Consider the following 19277-nt stretch of genomic DNA (forward strand, 5'->3'; position numbering starts at 1 on the left):
AACAAGTTTGTTTTTGTTTTTTTTATTACTATATTGAGTAAAGCATTTAGCAACTTTATAGTACAACCTTTTATCATAGGAGAATGATAAAGAATAATCTGGTTTGGAAACTCAGGGAGTTTTTTTTTTTAAATCATCCATTCCCTGTCAGATTTCCTTTTTCTTGCCAACTCTTATACTTGGTCTGCATGAGGCCCTGAGATGCTCTTATTGCTACAACTTTCAGCTTTTGTAATGGAAAACACAGTATAAATGGTAGCTAAGTAATGGTTCGTTATACTACCTCTGACACTTCAGTAGTGCTATCATCTTTGCTTCCTCCAGTGTATAGATTGTGCCTTGCATGTGTTTGGTGCTTAATGAATACTTGACTGAGTAGATGAAGCTCTGTTGGAAAAAAACTTGCTTTGTATTTAATTATTTGGTTCCATTTTTTATACATTAATAGTTTTTACTGTATCTAGAAATAAGAACAATTGCATGTTCCTTTCCTTTTCAGAATCATCTAGAGTAAGCAGGCCAAGAGTATTTTTGATCATTAACAGATCATTGTCTGCTAAGATGATGAAGCACATTGAGTTTTTCAAAGGAACCAACAACATAGCAATACAAAATAATAATTAAATCCCCCAGTGTGACAAAGGGGTAAGCGGTATGACCATGACCCACTGCTGCTTATTTTTTTTATTAGGGGTGTGTGTGTGTGTATGCATGTGTGTGTTTGTGTTTAGGAGTTGGGGTCTTGCTCTGTTGGCCAAGCTGGAGTGCAGTTGCACATACGTAGAAATAATCTGGAACTATCTTAGCTATGAGCAATTAATATAATACATCACTAATTTTAGAAATAGTAATATAGGTATTATAAATTCATGGTCTTTTGGGGGTTTATTGTGATGAAATTAAAAGGCTAAATTATTCTTAAGAGTTCTTATAACTTTCAAAGAAGAAATGCAGCGATCATTTGTTAAAAGGATTTGGCTTTGATTATAGCTTTACAGTGAAGTTCATTTCTTGTCTGACCATGTCTTTAAATTATTTAAATAAGTCTTTTCCATCAAGTGCAGTTTTTCTGTCAAGGTTTATGTCTTTTTTTTGGTGGGGGCGGGGGGAGTGGAGTCTTATTCTGTCGCCCAGGCTGGAGTACAATGGCACAATCTTGGCTTACTGCAACCTTTGCCTCCTGGGTTCAAGCGATTCTTCCACCCCAGCCTCCCGAGTAGCTGGGATTACAGGCACCCACCATCATGCCTGGCTGATTTTTGAATTTTTGTAAAGGCAGAGTTTCACTATGTTGGCCAGGCTGGTCTTGAACTCCTGACCTCAGGTGATCCACCTGCCTCAGCCTCCCAAAGTGCTGGGGGTACAGCCGTGAGCCACTGCCTCCAGCCAGTTTATTTCTGTAAATGAGTTTTTAAAAATCATATTGTGAATTCATCACATAAGTGAATGAAACATTTTCTTTGCCTGTGTTCTCATTTCTTCTCCCTTCACCACAGAAATGCCAAAAGTCATTTGTGTCCAAGAAAGTTAATACAATAATTTTTTAAAATCCTCCTTTTCCCCCAATAAGTGCTCATACTTTTTTCACCTTAATTGGAGGTGAAAAGCTGAATTCCGTACTACTGAAGATAGATCTGGATTGCTTGGTAGAATATGCAGGATGGTTCCTAGATGGCACCCCCCCCCAACACACACACACACACACTTTTAGAGAAAAATTTGTAGCCAGTTCATTTACACTTGAATGTAGAAATCTAGTATTTCCTGGTTGTTCAATTTGCTGTTTAGAGATGCAGCTTAAAATAGCCATCTATGGAGTTAGACTGATCCATGACACTTAACAGTGTTGGACCAACCTCTCTTGGCCCTAAACTATGCAACTATTTTAAGCTATGACCCTAAGAACTGACAGGGCATACTGTACCCTCTTAGCACTGAGCATTAGTTCTGTATTTTCAGAGCTGGACTGATTTAAACTTCTATAGAATTGAAGTTATCATTGTAATGTTCTAGGAATTCTTTTTTTTTTTTTTTTTTTTTTGACACAGAGTCTCACTCTGTCACCAGGCTGGAGTGCAGTGGTGCAATCTCAGCTCACTGCAACCTCTGCCTCCCGCATTCAAGCGATTCTCCTGCCTCAGCCTCCTGAGTAGCTGGGACTACAGGCATGTACCACCACACCTGGCTAACTTTGTGTATTTTTAGTAGAGACAGGATTTCACCGTGTTAGCCAGGCTGGTCTCGATCTCCTGACCTCGTGATCCACCTGCCTCGGCCTCCCAAAGTGCTGGGATAACAGGCATGAGCCACCATGTTTTGGGAATTCTTATACCCACCTATACAAGCTGCCAGCTTGCCTTGGTATATCAGATTCCATTAAAATAAATACTAGGTAGAGGGGAAAGATATTAACCATAAACTGTGTGTTTTACCCAAGTAATATATTTTGAGCATTACTTGTTTGGATGAACCGCCTATAAAACAGAAAAGTCCCAAGAATGGTTTGATGATCACTGTAATAGGATTATACTGTTTTTAGATGGTTAGTACACTAATACATGATTCTGTGATTGCCTTTGCTCATATTTTCTGCTGTCATGGCAGATTGCTTTTTACCATTATTTCCTGTTTTATCTGTTTAATTGTTAGTGGTCCTGTTTACTAACTTTGTCCTCTTACCACTTCTCAACTGCATATCCATTTCTTTGTGATTTATTCCTTAAATTCCTACTAGGTGTAATCACAGGGCTAAGTTCTGAGAGCATAAAGGTAGAAGTCTTTGCCTTCTAAAAGCTTATGTTCCAATTGAGGAGACAGAATATTCATTAAAATAAAAGATAATGCATAGAAGTGTAATACAAGTGGTATATGCTAAAAGAGAGATGAATAGTAAAAGATGGTAATATTAAAATTAAGAGTAAGATGAATCCTCTGAGAGCCAGGGCAGAAATAAAAGGCTCCATGAAGCCTGGGAGGCTTGAACTGATTCTTTGAGAAAAGGAGAGCCCTAACAGGAATAAAGAAGGAAGGCATTGTACAAAAGATAGGAAGTTGGAATATGCTTTGTGTATTTCAGAAAGAATGGATAGACCTTTAAAGTTGTAGTGGAGACTTTGAGGAGAATGTTAGAAAATGAAGTTCTCAAGGTTGGTAGAAGTTTGATTGTAGAATGGCAATGTCAGACCAAGGACAGGTGAAAAGGATATGTGAATGTGTGTATTTTTGAGGGGTAGGGGACAGGAAGTTTCATTTATAAAGTAGTGTTTTAGTTTTTTTTGTTTGTTTGTTTTTTAAAGACAGTGTCTCACTCTGTTACCCAGGCAGTGCAGTGGGGTGATCTTGGCTTGCTGCAACCTCCACCTCCCAGGCTCAAGCAGTCCTCCCACCTCAGCCTCCCAAGTAGCTGAGACTGCAGGTGTGCTGCCACCATGCCCAGCTAATTTTTGTATTTTGTAGAGATGGGGTTTTGCCATGTTGCCCAAGCTAGTTAGTTTTATTTTTTAACAGACATAGGAGAAATGGGGAAGCTAGTTTCGGGACCATAGTATTGACTTAGATATCAGTGATGGGAAATCCGAACTTCACTGTAAAGTATGTGGTTCTCAAGAGTCTTAAATAAAAATAAAAAAGACAAGATTTGATGTATGAAAGGAGAGAGGAAAAACATTTTAAGGGTAATTCTGTAGATTTTGAATCTGGATGACCATGAAAGTGCTTGTGCCATTCAAAGAAATGACTTTTAGAAAATGAAAGTGATGAACCTGAATTTTGATATTTGTTAATAAGTCTGAGCTAATAGTATATTGAAAGTGTCTGGTTTGTATCTGGAGATTGGGCCTGAGAAGAGATCAGAATCAACAGTCTAGATTTGAAAGTCTTTTGCGTGGAGATGATGGTTGATATTATGGCAGCGTATGAAATTGAGGCAGACAATGTTGCATTTGATTGGAAAATTATGAGAACTGAACTTAGGGTTACACCTAGTCTTTGGGGGCCAAAAGCAGAAAGTTAAGAAAAGTGAGAACCATCAGAGAAATAGAGAACAGGGTAGTATGTCAGCAGGTAAGAGGAATCTCAGATGGTATTGAATGTTGACTTGAGAGTATTGAGAAAAGTTCAGCAGGTTTTGTGTTTGAATCATTTGATGAGACCTAAGAACTGTGTTGTTCAGTATGAAAGCCCCTGGTCTCATGTGGCTTATAAACCTAAAATTAATTAAAATTAAAAATTTATTTCGTCAGTTGGATTAACTACATTTAAAGTGGTAATAACCACATGTGGCAAGAGGCTGTCATATTGGACAGCACTGATATATAACTTTTTTTTTTTTTGAGATGGGGTCCGTCACCCAGGTGAAAGTGCTTCTAAAATGAGATTTTAAAAAGATGAGTCAACATTTGGAGAACTAGTCAGATGCTGATGCTGATAATAGAAGGGAGAATAAAGATACTTCTGAGTGACTTCTCAGTAAATTAGAAGGCAAAATCATCTACAGATTGTAAGGTGCAAGGAAGGGAAATGAGGATTTGAGGACAGAGGGAAAAAAACTGGAACAGCCAGTGAAGGGCTATGTACATTGCCAACTATAGGATGAATGAAAGGTTACCAAGCAACAGTGATGGCTCAGGTAATGTAAATTAGAAAAACTGAAGAGGTAATAGAGCCCAATGTAGAATAAAAGTTGGTGATAGAGGCTATAAATGCATTACTACTGTGGTGACTCATTATACATCTAAAGGACTGAAAGTAGCTTTAAAACTTTTAAAGATTATTTAAAATTTCACATAGAATTAGCCAGATTTTCCTTTTTTGATTTATTTTTCACCATCAACTTAGGCAAATGTGATTCAACATAGAATGAGGGAAAATTAGAAAGTTTTTTGTTGTTGTTTTAAATATTGCAAATTCTATTTAAGAAAAGTATTCAGATCTTTCTAGGGTTTGTCGGCTAGGAAGGATTTCTTCAACATAAACAGAGTTGAGAATAGTTGACAGTTATCTGGAGCAAGATTAGAATAAATAGAAATAACTAGATATTAAAGAGGAGTGTATGTCTTTGTTTTCCTAAGCTTTTCTCTCTAACACCAGATGACTAGAGTTGCCTTTCCTTCCTAGCTCAGGGAAGTTAAGAGCAATACCTTCAGGCATTAGGATTGATAGACAGGTGTTACTATGTTTACCACTAACTCCCTGTTGCCTCCAAAGTCCAAATAATATCCTTAGTGCACAAAGAGAGAATATAGGCAACCGGGAAAGAGTGTAGGGCTCTGGATTCAGGCTGACCTAGGTCCACATCTTGTCTTTACAACTTAATAGCAGCTGCGTAATCTGGGAAACGTACATAACCTCTCCAAGTCTTAGAAGAGAGCATTGGACAAAGTATAAGTGTAAAGTAGTTTAGTTCAATTCTAACCATTTAGTAAATTGAGTAAATGCAAATAATTATTGTGTGGCAGCTATTCTGGATTGGGGATGGGAAGGATGGGCATAATACCTTAACAAGGATTCCCTCTCTCCTATCCCAGAAAGTCCCTTCTTTAAGAAATTGACAGCCTGGACAACATAGCAAGATCCTGTCCCAATAAAAAATTTAGCTGGGTATGGTGGCACTTGTCTGTTGTCCTACTTGAGAGGGCTGATGTAGGATGATTTCTTGAGCCTAGGGGTTTGAGATTACAGTGAGCTATGATTGCACTACTGCACTGCAGCCTGGGCAACAAAGTGAGACCCTGTCTCTTAAAAAAAAAAAAAAAAATTAAGGCCCTTCCTGATCTATCCTTCCAACCCCATCTTTAGCCCCCTCACTTCCTTGAACTTTACTCCAGTGGTATGCTGTCTCAGGGTTATGCCTTTAAATATAGCCTTCCCACTGCCTTCCCCATTTGCCTTTTTTCTTTCCACCCATCAGTGGTTTCATCTTCTCTGTGAAGCCTTCATTGTTTTTTTTTTTTGACAGTAAATCACTGTCCTCTCTATTAAGTAAGCATTTTATGCACATTTTTGTTATTGTACATATTATAGTTATTTATTTGAGTGTGTCTTCCCTACAGGTGAGGGCTTCTGGTCAGATCTTATTTATCATTTCTCCAGCAGCATTAAGCACATAGCAGGTACTCAGTAGATGTTTGCTGAATAAATAAATCTCACTTGTAGACTAAGTTCACATCCAAAGTGCTAGGAGTTAAGGAAATGTGAATGGCTGTTAAGTATTTGTACTTAATATGTTTGCAGTTTGTTTTACTGTAGTCAACATTTCTCTTGAGTATTTATCACATTCCAGACATTATGCTAAGATGTGTGCTATATACACTGTTTCAGTCAACTCCTACAGCTCCCAGGTCCTCAAAGGAAGAAACTGCAGTGAGAATCAGAACTCAGAAACAGGTCTGCTTGACGTGAAAGTTCTATTTAAACTGGCTCTACTAAACTGTTGTGCCTGTTCAGTAACTCAGGATTGGTTCACAGATTGTACGTGACCCATAGTATGTAAATAGTCCTGGAAGTCATTGGCTAATATGGTTCACCTTCATTTAAGAGATACAGAAGATACTCAGTTGTTTCTTAGTATTTTCATTTGTAGTTCATCTGTAGGAAAACACGTCATTGAAGCTCTTGCATAAGGCAAAGAAGTATTTTATAATTAATAAGCATAATTTTCCAGTCAAGGATTTTTTTTTTACCACCACTGTACCATGGAATCTCTCTAGTCATATGTCTGTCAAAACTGTCACAGCCTATTCCCAAATTTGTAGAGCTCTCTTTTCAAAGGCTTTAATTCAGAGTCATATAGTTTCTGTTTTTGTGGAGACTCATGTAGTTTTTATAGGGATCACACAAATGTACCATATTTTAATTTTTCATATATTTTGTTACAGCTGTTTATAATGATATGAATGATAGGCATAAATGTTAGTTGAGTTATTCCAATGCTGAGTTTCAGTGAATTTCTTAACCTCAGCATTATTGACATTTTAGGCCAGGCAATTCTTTGTTTTTGGGATATGTTTTGTGCCTTGTAAGATGTTTAGCAGCATCCCAGGCCTCTACTCACTATATACTAGTAATCTCACACTTTGTGACGACCAAAAATGTCTCCAGACATTGCTAAGTATCTCCTGGAAGGCAAAATTACCTCCTTTTGGGAACCACTGGCTTAAAGGTACTCATAGCCAACAAAAGTAGAATTAAAAAAAAATTTTTTTTTAAATCTAGCTACTTTTAAAAAAACAACTTTATTTATATATACACATACCATATTATACAACAACTTTAAGTGTATATTCAATGGCTTTTGGTATATTGGTAGAGTTTTGCAGCTTTCACCACAATCTAGTTTTACAACATTCACATGACCTCATAAAGAAACCCTTATTAGCAGTCATTCCCCATTTCTCCTCTCTATCCTCTCCAGCCCTAAGCATATTTGGTTATCTTTTTATGTTTAGGAATATACAGCCTCCTTGCTTATTTTAAGTCAGATCATTATGTAAACCAAATCCTATTTTAGAGTGTGTTTATTGAAAGTTATTTGCAATGTTAGGAGACATATTCTTTGAGAGGACCTTAGACATTTGCTTAGGCTGATTCCAAGTTTAATCTGTAAAGGAAGTCAATCTAAGTAGGCTCAGTTAAGAATCATTTTAGTATTATTCAGAACAGAAAAAATGCCACTGGCCCCCATGGCAAGTTTTGTATCATAGAAGTCAGCAGTTTTTGTTTTTCCTGATCAGTTCTCTTAGAAAACCTAGTTCCCTAGGTTATATGCACAAAACGTTATTAAGAAACACATGTACTTTGAACCTGCTGTATGACTATTATTAAATAGTCATTTTCAGTTTATTGGTAGGTGAGTTTATTTATAGGCAGATAAGTAGTTTTGTTTTGTTTTTCAAATTTGCAGATCTATCTTACTTACAGAGTAATGTTACTTACTATTTACTATAAGAAAAAACCTTGCAAATCGTCTTTTCCAAAAGAAGAAATAAGGCACAGTTGGATTATTTTGCGTACACACACACATCTGTTTTAAACTGTGTGTTCATTTCTGTCCCTATTCCTAAGCTGACAGCTCCTTATTTTAATTACTGTAGCTGCATAACATATCTTTATTCTACTATTCTGCTTTTTCAGAGTTTTCTTACTTGATTTTTCACATGTCAGATTAGCAGAGTTTCATGGAAAAGTTTCGAATTAAATTTGTGATTGTATTCACTTCATAGAATAATTTTGGAAGAATTGACACATTTAGTTTAATGATTCTTCCTATCTAAGAACATATATTTCTCTCTATTGAGGTCTTGTTTTATATCCTTTATTAAATCTGCCTCAAGATCTTGCATATTTCTAATTAGACTGATTTCTCAGGTATTTGTGCTTATTGTTGCTATTATGAAAGAAATTGTTTTGTTTTGCTTTTTTTCTTTTTCAAGTGCTTGTTGCTTATATGGTTGGGAACTGTTGCTTTTTTATGTTGATCTTGTATTTGGTCATCTTGCTGATGGCCGGGTGTCATATTATTATAATTTGTTGATTTTTCTATAGTTTTCTAAATAACGCAATTATATCTTTTGTAAATCATGACAGTTTCGTTACTTCCTTTTCAGTCTTTATTGCTTATATAGATTTGTTATTTCTTGCCTTACTACATTGGCTTGCACCTTAAGGAAATATACAATATTAGAGGTGAGAGCAGTAATCACTTCTATTAGAAACTACAGTGAGATAATCCGATTTTTTTATTAAATGATTTTATAATTTTTACTGAGTTTCTCTTGCTCCATGAGATGAAACAGCATTCTCCCCCATACTTCTGGTGGAAATGTAAATGAATGCAGCTCTTTATATATACTCCTGTAATTTTATAATCTAGATAGTCTTACAAATGTTTCATGTCCTTTGATTTAGTAATCTCACTTCTAGGACTATCCCTTGGAAATAATAAACAATATTTTAGTTCAAGTTGCTCATTACTTTGTTACTTATAACACGTATTTGGAAATAAATATCTAATAGTACAGTAATGGCTTTGTAAATTATGGTATACGATGAAATATTGCACAACCACTATATTAAAATAATTTGTAATATTAATACTTAGAAGTACTTATTAAATAAGTAAAAGAGGCTAATACAGAATTTTTATGTAGTAAAGTTGTATCAGCATCAGAATGCACTGAACAAAGATTAAAACAGAACTTAGATCATCACATCAAAATGATAATAGTGGTAATCTATGGGTAATTACTTTCTGGATTACTTAATTTCCTTATTCATAGTTTTCTATGATGAGCATGCTTTGTTCTTAAAATCAGAAGAAAAAGAAACTTAAAGCATATGTGTTTATAATACTAAACTATTTACTTTCATCAAAATAGGGAGAAAGGGAGAAATCTTAGCCTATTCCCTAAATGGCAAGTTTAGTTATGATTTTTTTTTTTTTAGACGGAGTCTCACTTTGTCGCCCAGGCTGGGTGCACACTGCAAGCTCACTGCAAGCTCCGCCTCCCGGGTTTATGCCATTCTCCTGCCTCAGCCTCCCGAGTAGCTGGGACTATAGGCGCCCGCCACCTCCCCCGGCTAGTTTTTTGGGTTTTTTTTGTATTTTTTATTAGAGACGGGGTTTCACCGTGTTAGCCAGGATGGTCTGGATCTCCTGACCTCGTGATCCGCGCGTCTTGGCCTCCCAAAGTGCTGCGATTACAGGCTTGAGCCACCATGCCCGGCCTTTTTTTTTTAAGACAGAGTCTCGCTTTGTTGCCCAGGCTGGAGTGCAGTGGTGAGATCTTGGCTCACTGCAACCTCTGCCTCCCAGGTTCAAGCGACTCTCCTGTCTCAGCCTCCTGAGTAGTTGGGACTACAGGTGCCTGCCACCATGCCCAGCTAATTTTTTTGTATTTTTAGTAGAGACAGGATTTCATCATATTGGCCAGGCTAGGACTAGTTGGTCTCAAACCCCTGACCTTGTGATCCGCCCACCTCAGCCTCCCAAAGTGCTGGGATTACAGTCATGAGCCACCACGCCCGGCCTATACTTTTTTAAAGTTAACATTTTTGTAATACTCTTTTCAAAAAAACCTTGCTGAATGTAGATAGCAAATGTCATCGGATAAATCTGATACTTGAGAGAGTAGTACATAGTTTCAGTACCAAGGCTGAGAGTTATGCTCTGGGATCTGCTCCTAAATGATCTGACTGCCATATCAGTGAGTCAGGGAGGAATTGTAGCAGATACCCACTTGATTTGGTTTCTTACTGTCTTGTCACCTGTGTGCATATGTATTGTAAACTAGCTGTCATCTAGCAGTCCTGTGATATACTGCTGGCCGAGTTTCATAAGAAAGCTTCTATGTTTGTATGGATTTTAGATTATCATTCGCTTTATTTAAGAAACATTCATTAAGTACTTTCAGTGTGCCAGGAACTTTGGTAGCCAAAGGACAAATGACATAAAAACCACACAGATGGCCTGTTTTTTGAGCAGCTTTTGTTGGAAATAATTTATGACAAATATTATGATGGAATGAGATGGCATCTTACTGGCAAGACCAGAAATACTTAAATTCTAATTCAGCCAATTCTTGAGGTCTCTTAGGGAGCTACGTATACCAAAATTCAAGTCAGAATTTGTTGGCTTAGGCATAGGCCCCTGCCTCACAATCCAGGGAACTAGGTTATTCTTTATGGAATATGCCTTTTTCCTTTACTAGCTAAACCTGACTTTCCTTTCTTCCTGTTAGCTTAAATTCAAATCGTCTCAACTTTTACTTCTCTACTGAGGCAAAAGACTACTGGTACTAAAAGAAAATGAGCAAGAAATGCCCAACAAGCTAGATCTTGTTGAATAGTTAGTGATTCTAATATCTTACTACCAGCCGGGCGCGGTGGCTCAAGCCTGTAATCCCAGCACTTTGGGAGGCCGAGACGGGTGGATCACGAGGTCAGGAGATCGAGACCATCCTGGCTAACACGGTGAAACCCCGTCTCTACTAAAAAATACAAAAAACTAGCCAGGCGAGGTGGCAGGCGCCTGTAGTCCCAGCTACTCAGGAGGCTGAGGCAGGAGAATGGCGTGAACCTGGGAGACGGAGCTTGCAGTGAGCTGAGATCTGGCCACTGCACTCCAGCCTGGGCAACAGAGCGAGACTCCATCTCAAAAAAAAAAAAAAAATATCTTACTACCTACCAACAAACTGTCCCCCTCCATTACCTTGGCCCAGTTTCTATGTTTGAAAAAATTAAAAAAAAAAAAAAAAAGCAGAACCAATAAAGGAGTAAGAAAGATGGCTTGGCTACTCCAAGCAGCCTTGTAATGTTTTACCTCTGGTAATATGGAAGAAAAATAAAAGAATGGCCATCCTCAGTCTGTTTCACCATAATGTGTAGTTACAATACCAAGAAATTTTGAGTTATTAAAAAAATTATTTTACAAAGCAGTTTCATTGGTAAGAGAAGGATTAAAGGCTAAAATCTGAAAGATGAATAGGCTTTTGTCAGACCAAGGGAGATGGAGATTTGGGGTGGGAGAATATGTTGGATTCCAGCTGTATTACTCAAATGTTCGGAGACACAGAACATTAGAGAAGATAGGAGTTCACTGTAGGTGATGGTGAGAGTGGGCATGGAGCAGGAGTGCCCAGAGATGAAGTTATAAAACTAAGTAAGAGTTAGATCATGAAGAACTTTATGTACTCTGCTAAGAAATACTGACCTTATTGTGAATGTATGGAGGGCCCATTGGCTTTTTGGGGAGCTAGGTCTGCAATATGAATATAATTAGGGGCAAAACTGACATAATGGTGATAAGGGCTTGCACTAATGTGCAAGCAGTGGGTATGATGAAGACATTTGAGATATTTTGAAGAGGTAGACTCAACAGGGACTTATGATCAACGTAGATAATGTGTATGGTGGAAAGAGAATAGCTTTTTGAGTTGGCTAAGCCTGGGTTCAAATCCCAGCTCTGTCACTTTTCCATTTTAGGATCCTGGGTGTTTCACATACCCCTCAGAACCTTAGTTTTCTCATCTTAATTGGGACAGTAAGCTGGGTGCCATGGCTTGTGCCTATAGTCCCGGCTATTTGGGAGGCTGAGGCAGGAGGGTCGCTTGAGGTCAGGAGTTTGATTCTAGCATGGGCAACATAGTGAGATATAATCTCTAAAAGAATTTTTAAAATTAACTAGGTGTGGTGGCATGCATCTGTAGTCCCAACTACTCAGGAGGCAGAGGCAGGAGGATTGCTTGAGTCCAAGAGTTAGAGGCTACAGTAAGCCATGATTGTGCCACTGTACTCTAGCCTGGGCAAGAGAGCAAGACTCCATTTCTTAAAAATAAAAAGTTGGGACAGTAATATTCAGCCCATAGGGATATGAGGAGTAAGTGAAACAATGTATGGAAAGCATCCAGTAAAGTGCCTTACCACATAGTAGATAAAAAACAATAGTTGCTCTTGTTGTCAGAGATGAAGAAGATAGAGAGGAATCAAGAATGGCTTCCAAGTTTTCTATTTGAATGGTGAAAAAGAGCTATATTAGGAAAGTGGGCTAAGCTGTCTGGTTCTTAGATTGCTTGTGAGGAATCTGAGGTGGAAGTGTTCACTGGCAGTTGACAGTAGGAGTATGACACTTCTGAGTAGAAGGCACAGATCTGCGAGATAATCAGCTTATGCATAGCAGTAAAAGTTACGAAAGTAGATGAGGTCCCCCAAGAAGAGAGTTAGAATGAAAAATCAGAACCCTGGAGAGTAGCCTAGGAAGAGTAGAGGGTGTTTGTTTGTTTGTTTGTTTGTTTGTTTTTGAGAGGGTCTTCCTCTGTCACCTAGGCTAAAGTTGAAGTGCAGTGGTGCAATCATGGCTCACTGAAGTCTTGATCCCCAGGGCTCAAGCGATCCTCTCACCTCAGCACCTCAGTCTCATGAGTAGCTGGGACTACAGGCACATGCCACCATGCCCGACTAATTTTTTAATTTTTTTAAGAGATGGGGTCTCACTATATTGCCTCGGTTGGTCTTGAACTCCTGGGCTCAAGCCGTCCTCCTGCCTCTGCCTCCCAAAGTGCGGGAATTACAGGTGTGAGCCACCGCACCTGGCTGATACATCTTTTAAGAATGTGACATAAATTTAGATTTAAGTGCTGATTTTAAAACATTGCTAAGGCCATACATGGTGGTGCACGCCTGTAATCTCAGCTACTTGGAAGTCCAAGGCAGGAGAATTGCTTGAGCCCAGGAGTTCAAGACTAGTCTGAGCAGCAGAGTAAGACCCCTATCTCTTAAAAAAAAAAACCAACAAACAAAAAGGAGCTAACAGAGAAGAAGGGGTTTCTGAAATGTGGGAAGTTAGCTCACAGAGTAAATGTTGGATAAGGATGGAGTGGCGTGTGGTGTCAAATGCAGCAGAGCAGTCCTGTAATGGTCACTGAGAAAATGCACAATAGATTTGGTCATTAGGAGAAAGACTGTGAAGCAGGAGCTAAGTAAGTCCTTGTGGTATGGTGCTTTGAATGCCAGACTTTGGTCAGTGGAAGAATGATTAAACGTTACTGAGCATGAAAGTGAGACGATCAGAACACGACTTTTTTATTTTTCTGGCAGCAGTTTGAAGGATGAGAAAGGAGGGAAAGCTTCATTTAGGTTGGTAGAGGCACAGATTAACAAGGGCTTGGATCAAGATGATAGTCTTGCTTGGGAACAGATTAGTGTAAGAGCTATTATTATGCAGTAGTGTCTCCATAATTCGGTCATCACTGGATGTAATGAGTAAAGAAGTAGCCTAAAAGATGACATTTTAAGGTTTTCAGTGTGGATAATAAGGAGAGTGGGAGTAGCATTTACTGAAACAGGGACAGTAGCAGAAGCAAGACTGGAAGGTGAAATCATTTTTTATTTTTAAACTTTGATTTATTAAACATATGTTATTGAGTGGCATTGTTATTGAGTTATTAGGCACTGTTATACTAGTGATACAGCAGGGAACACAATAGGCAAGATCCCTACTTTCATGGCACTTTACCTTCATGAAGTGAGTTGAAGACCAAATTATAAAAGGACAAAGTAAGACAAGACAAAACTAGGTGGTGATACAGTGATATACTGAGGGGAACCACTTTTAGATGGGAAGGTCAGGAATGGCATTTCTAAAGAGGAGAGATTTGAACTCAGACCAGAATATTACAAAAGAATCAACTATGTAAAGATCTGCATGCAAAGGCATCCCCACTTAGACTGGAGAGTATGTGCAAAGTCCCTAAGAAGGAAATGAGCTTGATTTGTTTGAGGGCCGGAAGAGAGGCCAGTATATCAAGTGCAGAGTGAGCAAGGGAGAGACTAATAGAGATGAGGTCTGAGAAGGCAATAGAATTAAACTTAAGTGGGACCTCAGAGGTCTTGCTCTGGAGTTTGGTGGCTTACTGATGGCAGTGGAAATAAAGTAGTTGTTGAACTTAGCTGTCTGTGAAACATCTAGATGAAGTCAATTAACAGGCTTCAATATACAAACTCAAATATAATTTGCCTCTGTTATTCATTGAAATAACTTTCCAAGTTGTTCAGGCATTGAACAAAGAAAGGCTCACAATATGGAGGCATGAGGAGTATGTCAAGGACATGGTCAAGGGACCAGAGGAATCAGGAATCTCTAGCAGTTCTTCCCCACCCCTCACCCCCCAACTTAGCTTTGACTTGAAACTCATCTAGCAGTTCTTTACCAAAATAAAGATAATCTTAAATATTATTGCGACCTTTAAAGTAATGACTGTTATATAAATGTTATGAGAAAAGTAGTCAAAAAATTGTGGCCGAAAATACCTGTGTCTTCAGGGGATGTAAAGGGTATTTGCCAACTTAAAATACCTGCAGCTCCATAGGGACCATGCTGTAGATTTTGTAGAGTGCTTGTTCAGACAGTACTCTCATTTCTAGAAATGCATTTTTTTTTTTTTTGTAGTAAACAGAAAGTGTGTGTATCACTGTGCTTCTTGGTACACAAGTAGTTTGAATAGATTCTGTAGCCACGGTCATCCTTAAGGCATCTGGTTTTCCTAAATACGTGTTCAAAAACACTGAAACAAATAATTATACCTTTTGTTTATGTATTGCTTTATAATTTATGTAGCCTTTACCCCTGGAAAATCAACTTGATCCTCAGAAACAGCTCTTTAAAGTAGACAGGGAGCAGAAATTTTACGGAAGTCAGTGTTACTGTTTTAGAGTTGAGGAAACTGAGGATCCCTGAGTGCACAGTCATAAATTTACAACTCTGACTTCACTTGCATTGCTTTACTTACCACACCATGCTAATTCAAAGGTGTACAAAAATGTAAACTTTAGTAGAGGGTTTGTATCCTTACTGAAACAGTGACAAAATGTATTTTTTAATGTGTATCTTAGTTATGGGTGCTACCAAAAGGAATTAAGGGTGCTGTGGATATGCAGAGGACGGTGAGATTGACTTTGGCTGGGAGAGTCAGAGGTTTAATTTTGTTTAGAAAATGTGTACTATTTTCTTACTTGGTAATTTTTATTGCTTCTTGTTGGTTGCCCCGTACTTTTAAGATACTACATATGCAGCTTTGAAATAACCACCCCGACCCCTGCCTTTTTTTTTTTTTTTTTTGAGACAGAGTCTCGCTCTTGTCTCCCAGGCTGGAGTGCAGTGGCACAATTTCGACTCACTGAAACCTCTGCCTCCCGGGTTCAAGCGATTCCCCCGTCTCAGCCTCCCAAGTAGTTGGGACTACAGGCGTGTGCAACCACACCTGGCTAATTTTTTGTTGAAGTGCAGTGGTGCAATCACTGGACTTTTTAGTAGAGATGGGGTTTCACTGTGTTAGCTAGGATGGTCTCCATCTCTTGACCTCGTGATTCACCCACCTCAGCCTCCGAAAATGCTGGGATTACAGGCATGAGCCACCATGCCCGGCCTGAAAGAAACCATTTTATATGCAGGACTGGCATGTTTATTTCTGCTAGCATATTTTATTCTTTTTTTTTTTTTTTCTTTTTTTTGGGGATGGAGTCTCGCTCTGTCGCCCAGGCTACATGATCTCGGCTCACTGTAAGCTCTGCCTCCCGGGTTCACGCCATTCTCCTGCCTCAGCCTTGTGAATAGCGAGTAGCTGGGACTACAGGTGCCCGCCACCATGCCCAACTAATTTTTTTGTATTTTTAGTAGAGACGGGGTTTCACCGTGTTAACCAGGATGGTCTCGATCTCCTGACCTTGTGATCCTCCGTCTCGACCTCCCAAAGTGACTTATTTTATTCTTGTATTGCCCCTGAACTCAGCAGAGATGAATTAGTAACAGTAGCTACTATGTAATGAGCAATTCTGTGCCAGCACTGTGGTAGAGGATTTATAAATTAAGTTACTTAATACTTATATCAATTTTCTGAGGTGGAAACATTCTTTCATAAATTGGCATTTTCTTTTCAGTCCATTCACATACTTGTTATTTCCACATCTGATGGAGAGAATGTAGAACTGTGTGAAAGAAAAGGTAATTATAAGGCATCATAGGCTGGGTGCAGTGGCTCACACCTGTAATACCAGCACTTTGGGAGGCCGAAGCAGGTGAATCACCTGAGGTGAGGAGTTTGAGACTAGCCTGGCAAACATTGCGAAACCCTGTCTCTACTAAAAATACAAAAAAAACTAGCTGGGCATGTTGGCATACACCTGTCATCCCAGCTACTAGGGAGGCTGAAGCAGGAGAATTGCTTGAATCCAGGAGGTGGAGGTTGCAGTGAGCTGAGATCGTGCTACTGCACTCCAGCCTGGGTGACAGAGCAAGACTCCTTCTCAAAAAAAAAAAAAAAAAAAAGAGCATTGTATTTCAGGATAATGTTAAGCCATGCAAATACATTTTTTTGTTGTTTTATTGTGCATTATTTATTATATTTTTCCCAAAGTAAAGAAGCCACGCTGGTATATATACTAATCTGAGCAATGAAGTGTAAGCTATATAACATGAGTGAATAAAGTAATAGTATCTTAAATGTCTTTTTATGATTACAGTGACAGCATGTAGTAATCTTGGGTGGTTTTGCATTTTAAAAACCACTTTATGTATACAATTAAAAAAGTCAAATCAATAAAGAGATGTTTATTTAAACTATTTAGGAATGCAAGATGTCCATAAAACTTAATCCTTTGTTTAGTGATTTTTCACTCCTGTATTTTCTTGTTGTGATGAGATATGTTGCTTACTGTGGAAATGGTAATAAAGCTTTGTGTTTATATAACGTCTTTTATCTTAGGATCTCAAAATGCTTTTAGACTCATGTATCCTCATAGTATTTTAGTGAGTAGGTAAGTAGCAAGTATTATTACCTTCATTTTATAGATGGAGAGAGAAATTAAGTCCCAAAGTGGGTTAAATGATTTATGTATATAGTTCCGTCATCTAGATACATAGGCAACCTGAGCCACTAAAGTAAGAATACTATATTTTAGAAGGATTGACATAGTATAAGCCATTAACCCCTTAGTTTTTGTACTTTACAGATTGTTAGAAAAAATTTATGCACATGGAATTTTTTTTTAATCCTTTCTTTAGATGTAGAAAACATTACAATGCTTCTTTTTTTTTTTCTTCCTTTTTAGGTCAGCAGCAAGGACAAGATGGAGTAAAAGTCCAGCAAGCTACTATAGCTCCTGTAACTGTAGCAGTTGGAGGAATTGCTAATGCCACGATAGGTGCTGTTAGTCCTGACCAACTCACACAAGTGCATTTGCAGCAAGGCCAGCAAACTTCTGATCAAGAGGTACAACCTGGCAAGAGGCTTCGAAGAGTTGCCTGTTCCTGTCCTAATTGTAGGGAAGGAGAAGGAAGGTAAATGCTCTGTTTTTCAACTGTGTCCATTTGGAAGGCGTAAAACAGGAGTTAAAACCAAGTAATTGGCTGGGAATGATGGTCACAAGAACCTCATTACCTTCATAGCCTAGAAGTTGATATATAATATTAGAAAGGGAATTAAGTTAGGCTATTTTAGGAATGAAATTTGAGTGGTCCTCTGCCTTGTTCCTTACACTTTAAAAATACATTTTTTCTTTCTTTTTTCTATCCCCACCCCGCGCCCCCCCAACGAGATGGAGTTTCACTCTGCTGCCCAGGCTGGAGTGCAACGGTGTGATCTCGGCTCACTGCAACCTCTACTTCCCGGGTTCAAGCGATTCTCCTGCCTCAGCCTTCCGAGTAGCTGGGATTAATTATAGGCGCCCGCCACCACACCCGGCTAATTTTTGTATTTTTAGTAGAGACAGGGTTTCACCATGTCGGCCAGGATGGTCTCAAACTCCTGACCTCAGGTGATCCACCCAGCTCAGCCCCCCAAGTGCTGGGATTACAGGTGTGAGCCACTGTGCCCAGCCCATTTTTTTTTCATAAAATTTTTACGTAACTTTATTGATATAAAACTCGCTCTTACACCCTATAGTTCACCCATTTAAAGTGTAGAATTCAGTGGTTTTTAATATATTCAGAGCTGTGTAGACATGACTACAATTAATTTTAGAATGTTTTCATCATCCCCAGAATAAATTCTGTATCTTTTAAGCATCACCCCCTTATCCTCCCAACCCTTCCATCCTAAACAACTAATTTCTGTCTTTATAGATTTGTCTATTCTGGACAATTCATATAAATGGAATCGTGACTTTTGTGACTGGTTTCTTTTAGCATAATGTTTTCAAGGTTCAGCCGTATTACAGCATGATCAGTACTTCATTCCTTTTTAGGGACAAATAGTATTTCTCTGTATGGATATGCAATATTTTGTTTATCCTGTCACTTGAAGGACATTGGGTTTTATCCACCCACTGACCATGATGAATAATATTGCAGTAAACATTTGTGTACAAGTGTTTATGTGGACATATGTTTTCATTTCTCTTGTATTTTTATGAAATTACCTAGAAATGGAATTTCTGGGTCATATTGTATCTCTATGTTTAACCATTTGAGGAACTTACAGATTATTTTCCAAAATGGCTGTACCATTTAACATTTCCATCAGTAGGGTATGAGGGTTCCAGTCTCTAGATCATTGCCAGTACTTGTCATTATCTGACTTTATGATTAAAGCTATCCTACTGGGTTTGAAGTGATACCTCACGGCAGTTTTGTTTTTCCCGATTACTAGTGATATTAAGCATATTTTCTTGTTCTTATTGGCCATGTTTGTATCTTTGGAGAAATATTTATTTGGATCTTTTGCCCATTTTAAATTATATTATTTTTCATTATGGAATTGTCTCTCTATATATTCTAGATACAAGTTCCT

General features: G+C 38.3%; 1 protein-coding gene across 3 annotated transcripts in view; it reads left to right on the forward strand.

Annotated features, from left to right (window-relative positions):
• Positions 1–19277, forward strand: part of SP4 (Sp4 transcription factor) — an 83948-nt gene that overhangs the window by 29245 nt on the left and 35426 nt on the right. For all 3 annotated transcript variants that reach the window (XM_003896221.4, XM_009203265.4, XM_009203264.3), the window contains exon 4: positions 17599–17827. In XM_003896221.4, coding sequence (XP_003896270.1) covers positions 17599–17827 — 229 coding nt within the window. The remainder of the gene's footprint in view (positions 1–17598; positions 17828–19277) is intronic.

Source organism: Papio anubis, chromosome 4 (assembly GCF_008728515.1).
Source record: "Papio anubis isolate 15944 chromosome 4, Panubis1.0, whole genome shotgun sequence".
Lineage (NCBI taxonomy): Eukaryota > Metazoa > Chordata > Mammalia > Primates > Cercopithecidae > Papio > Papio anubis.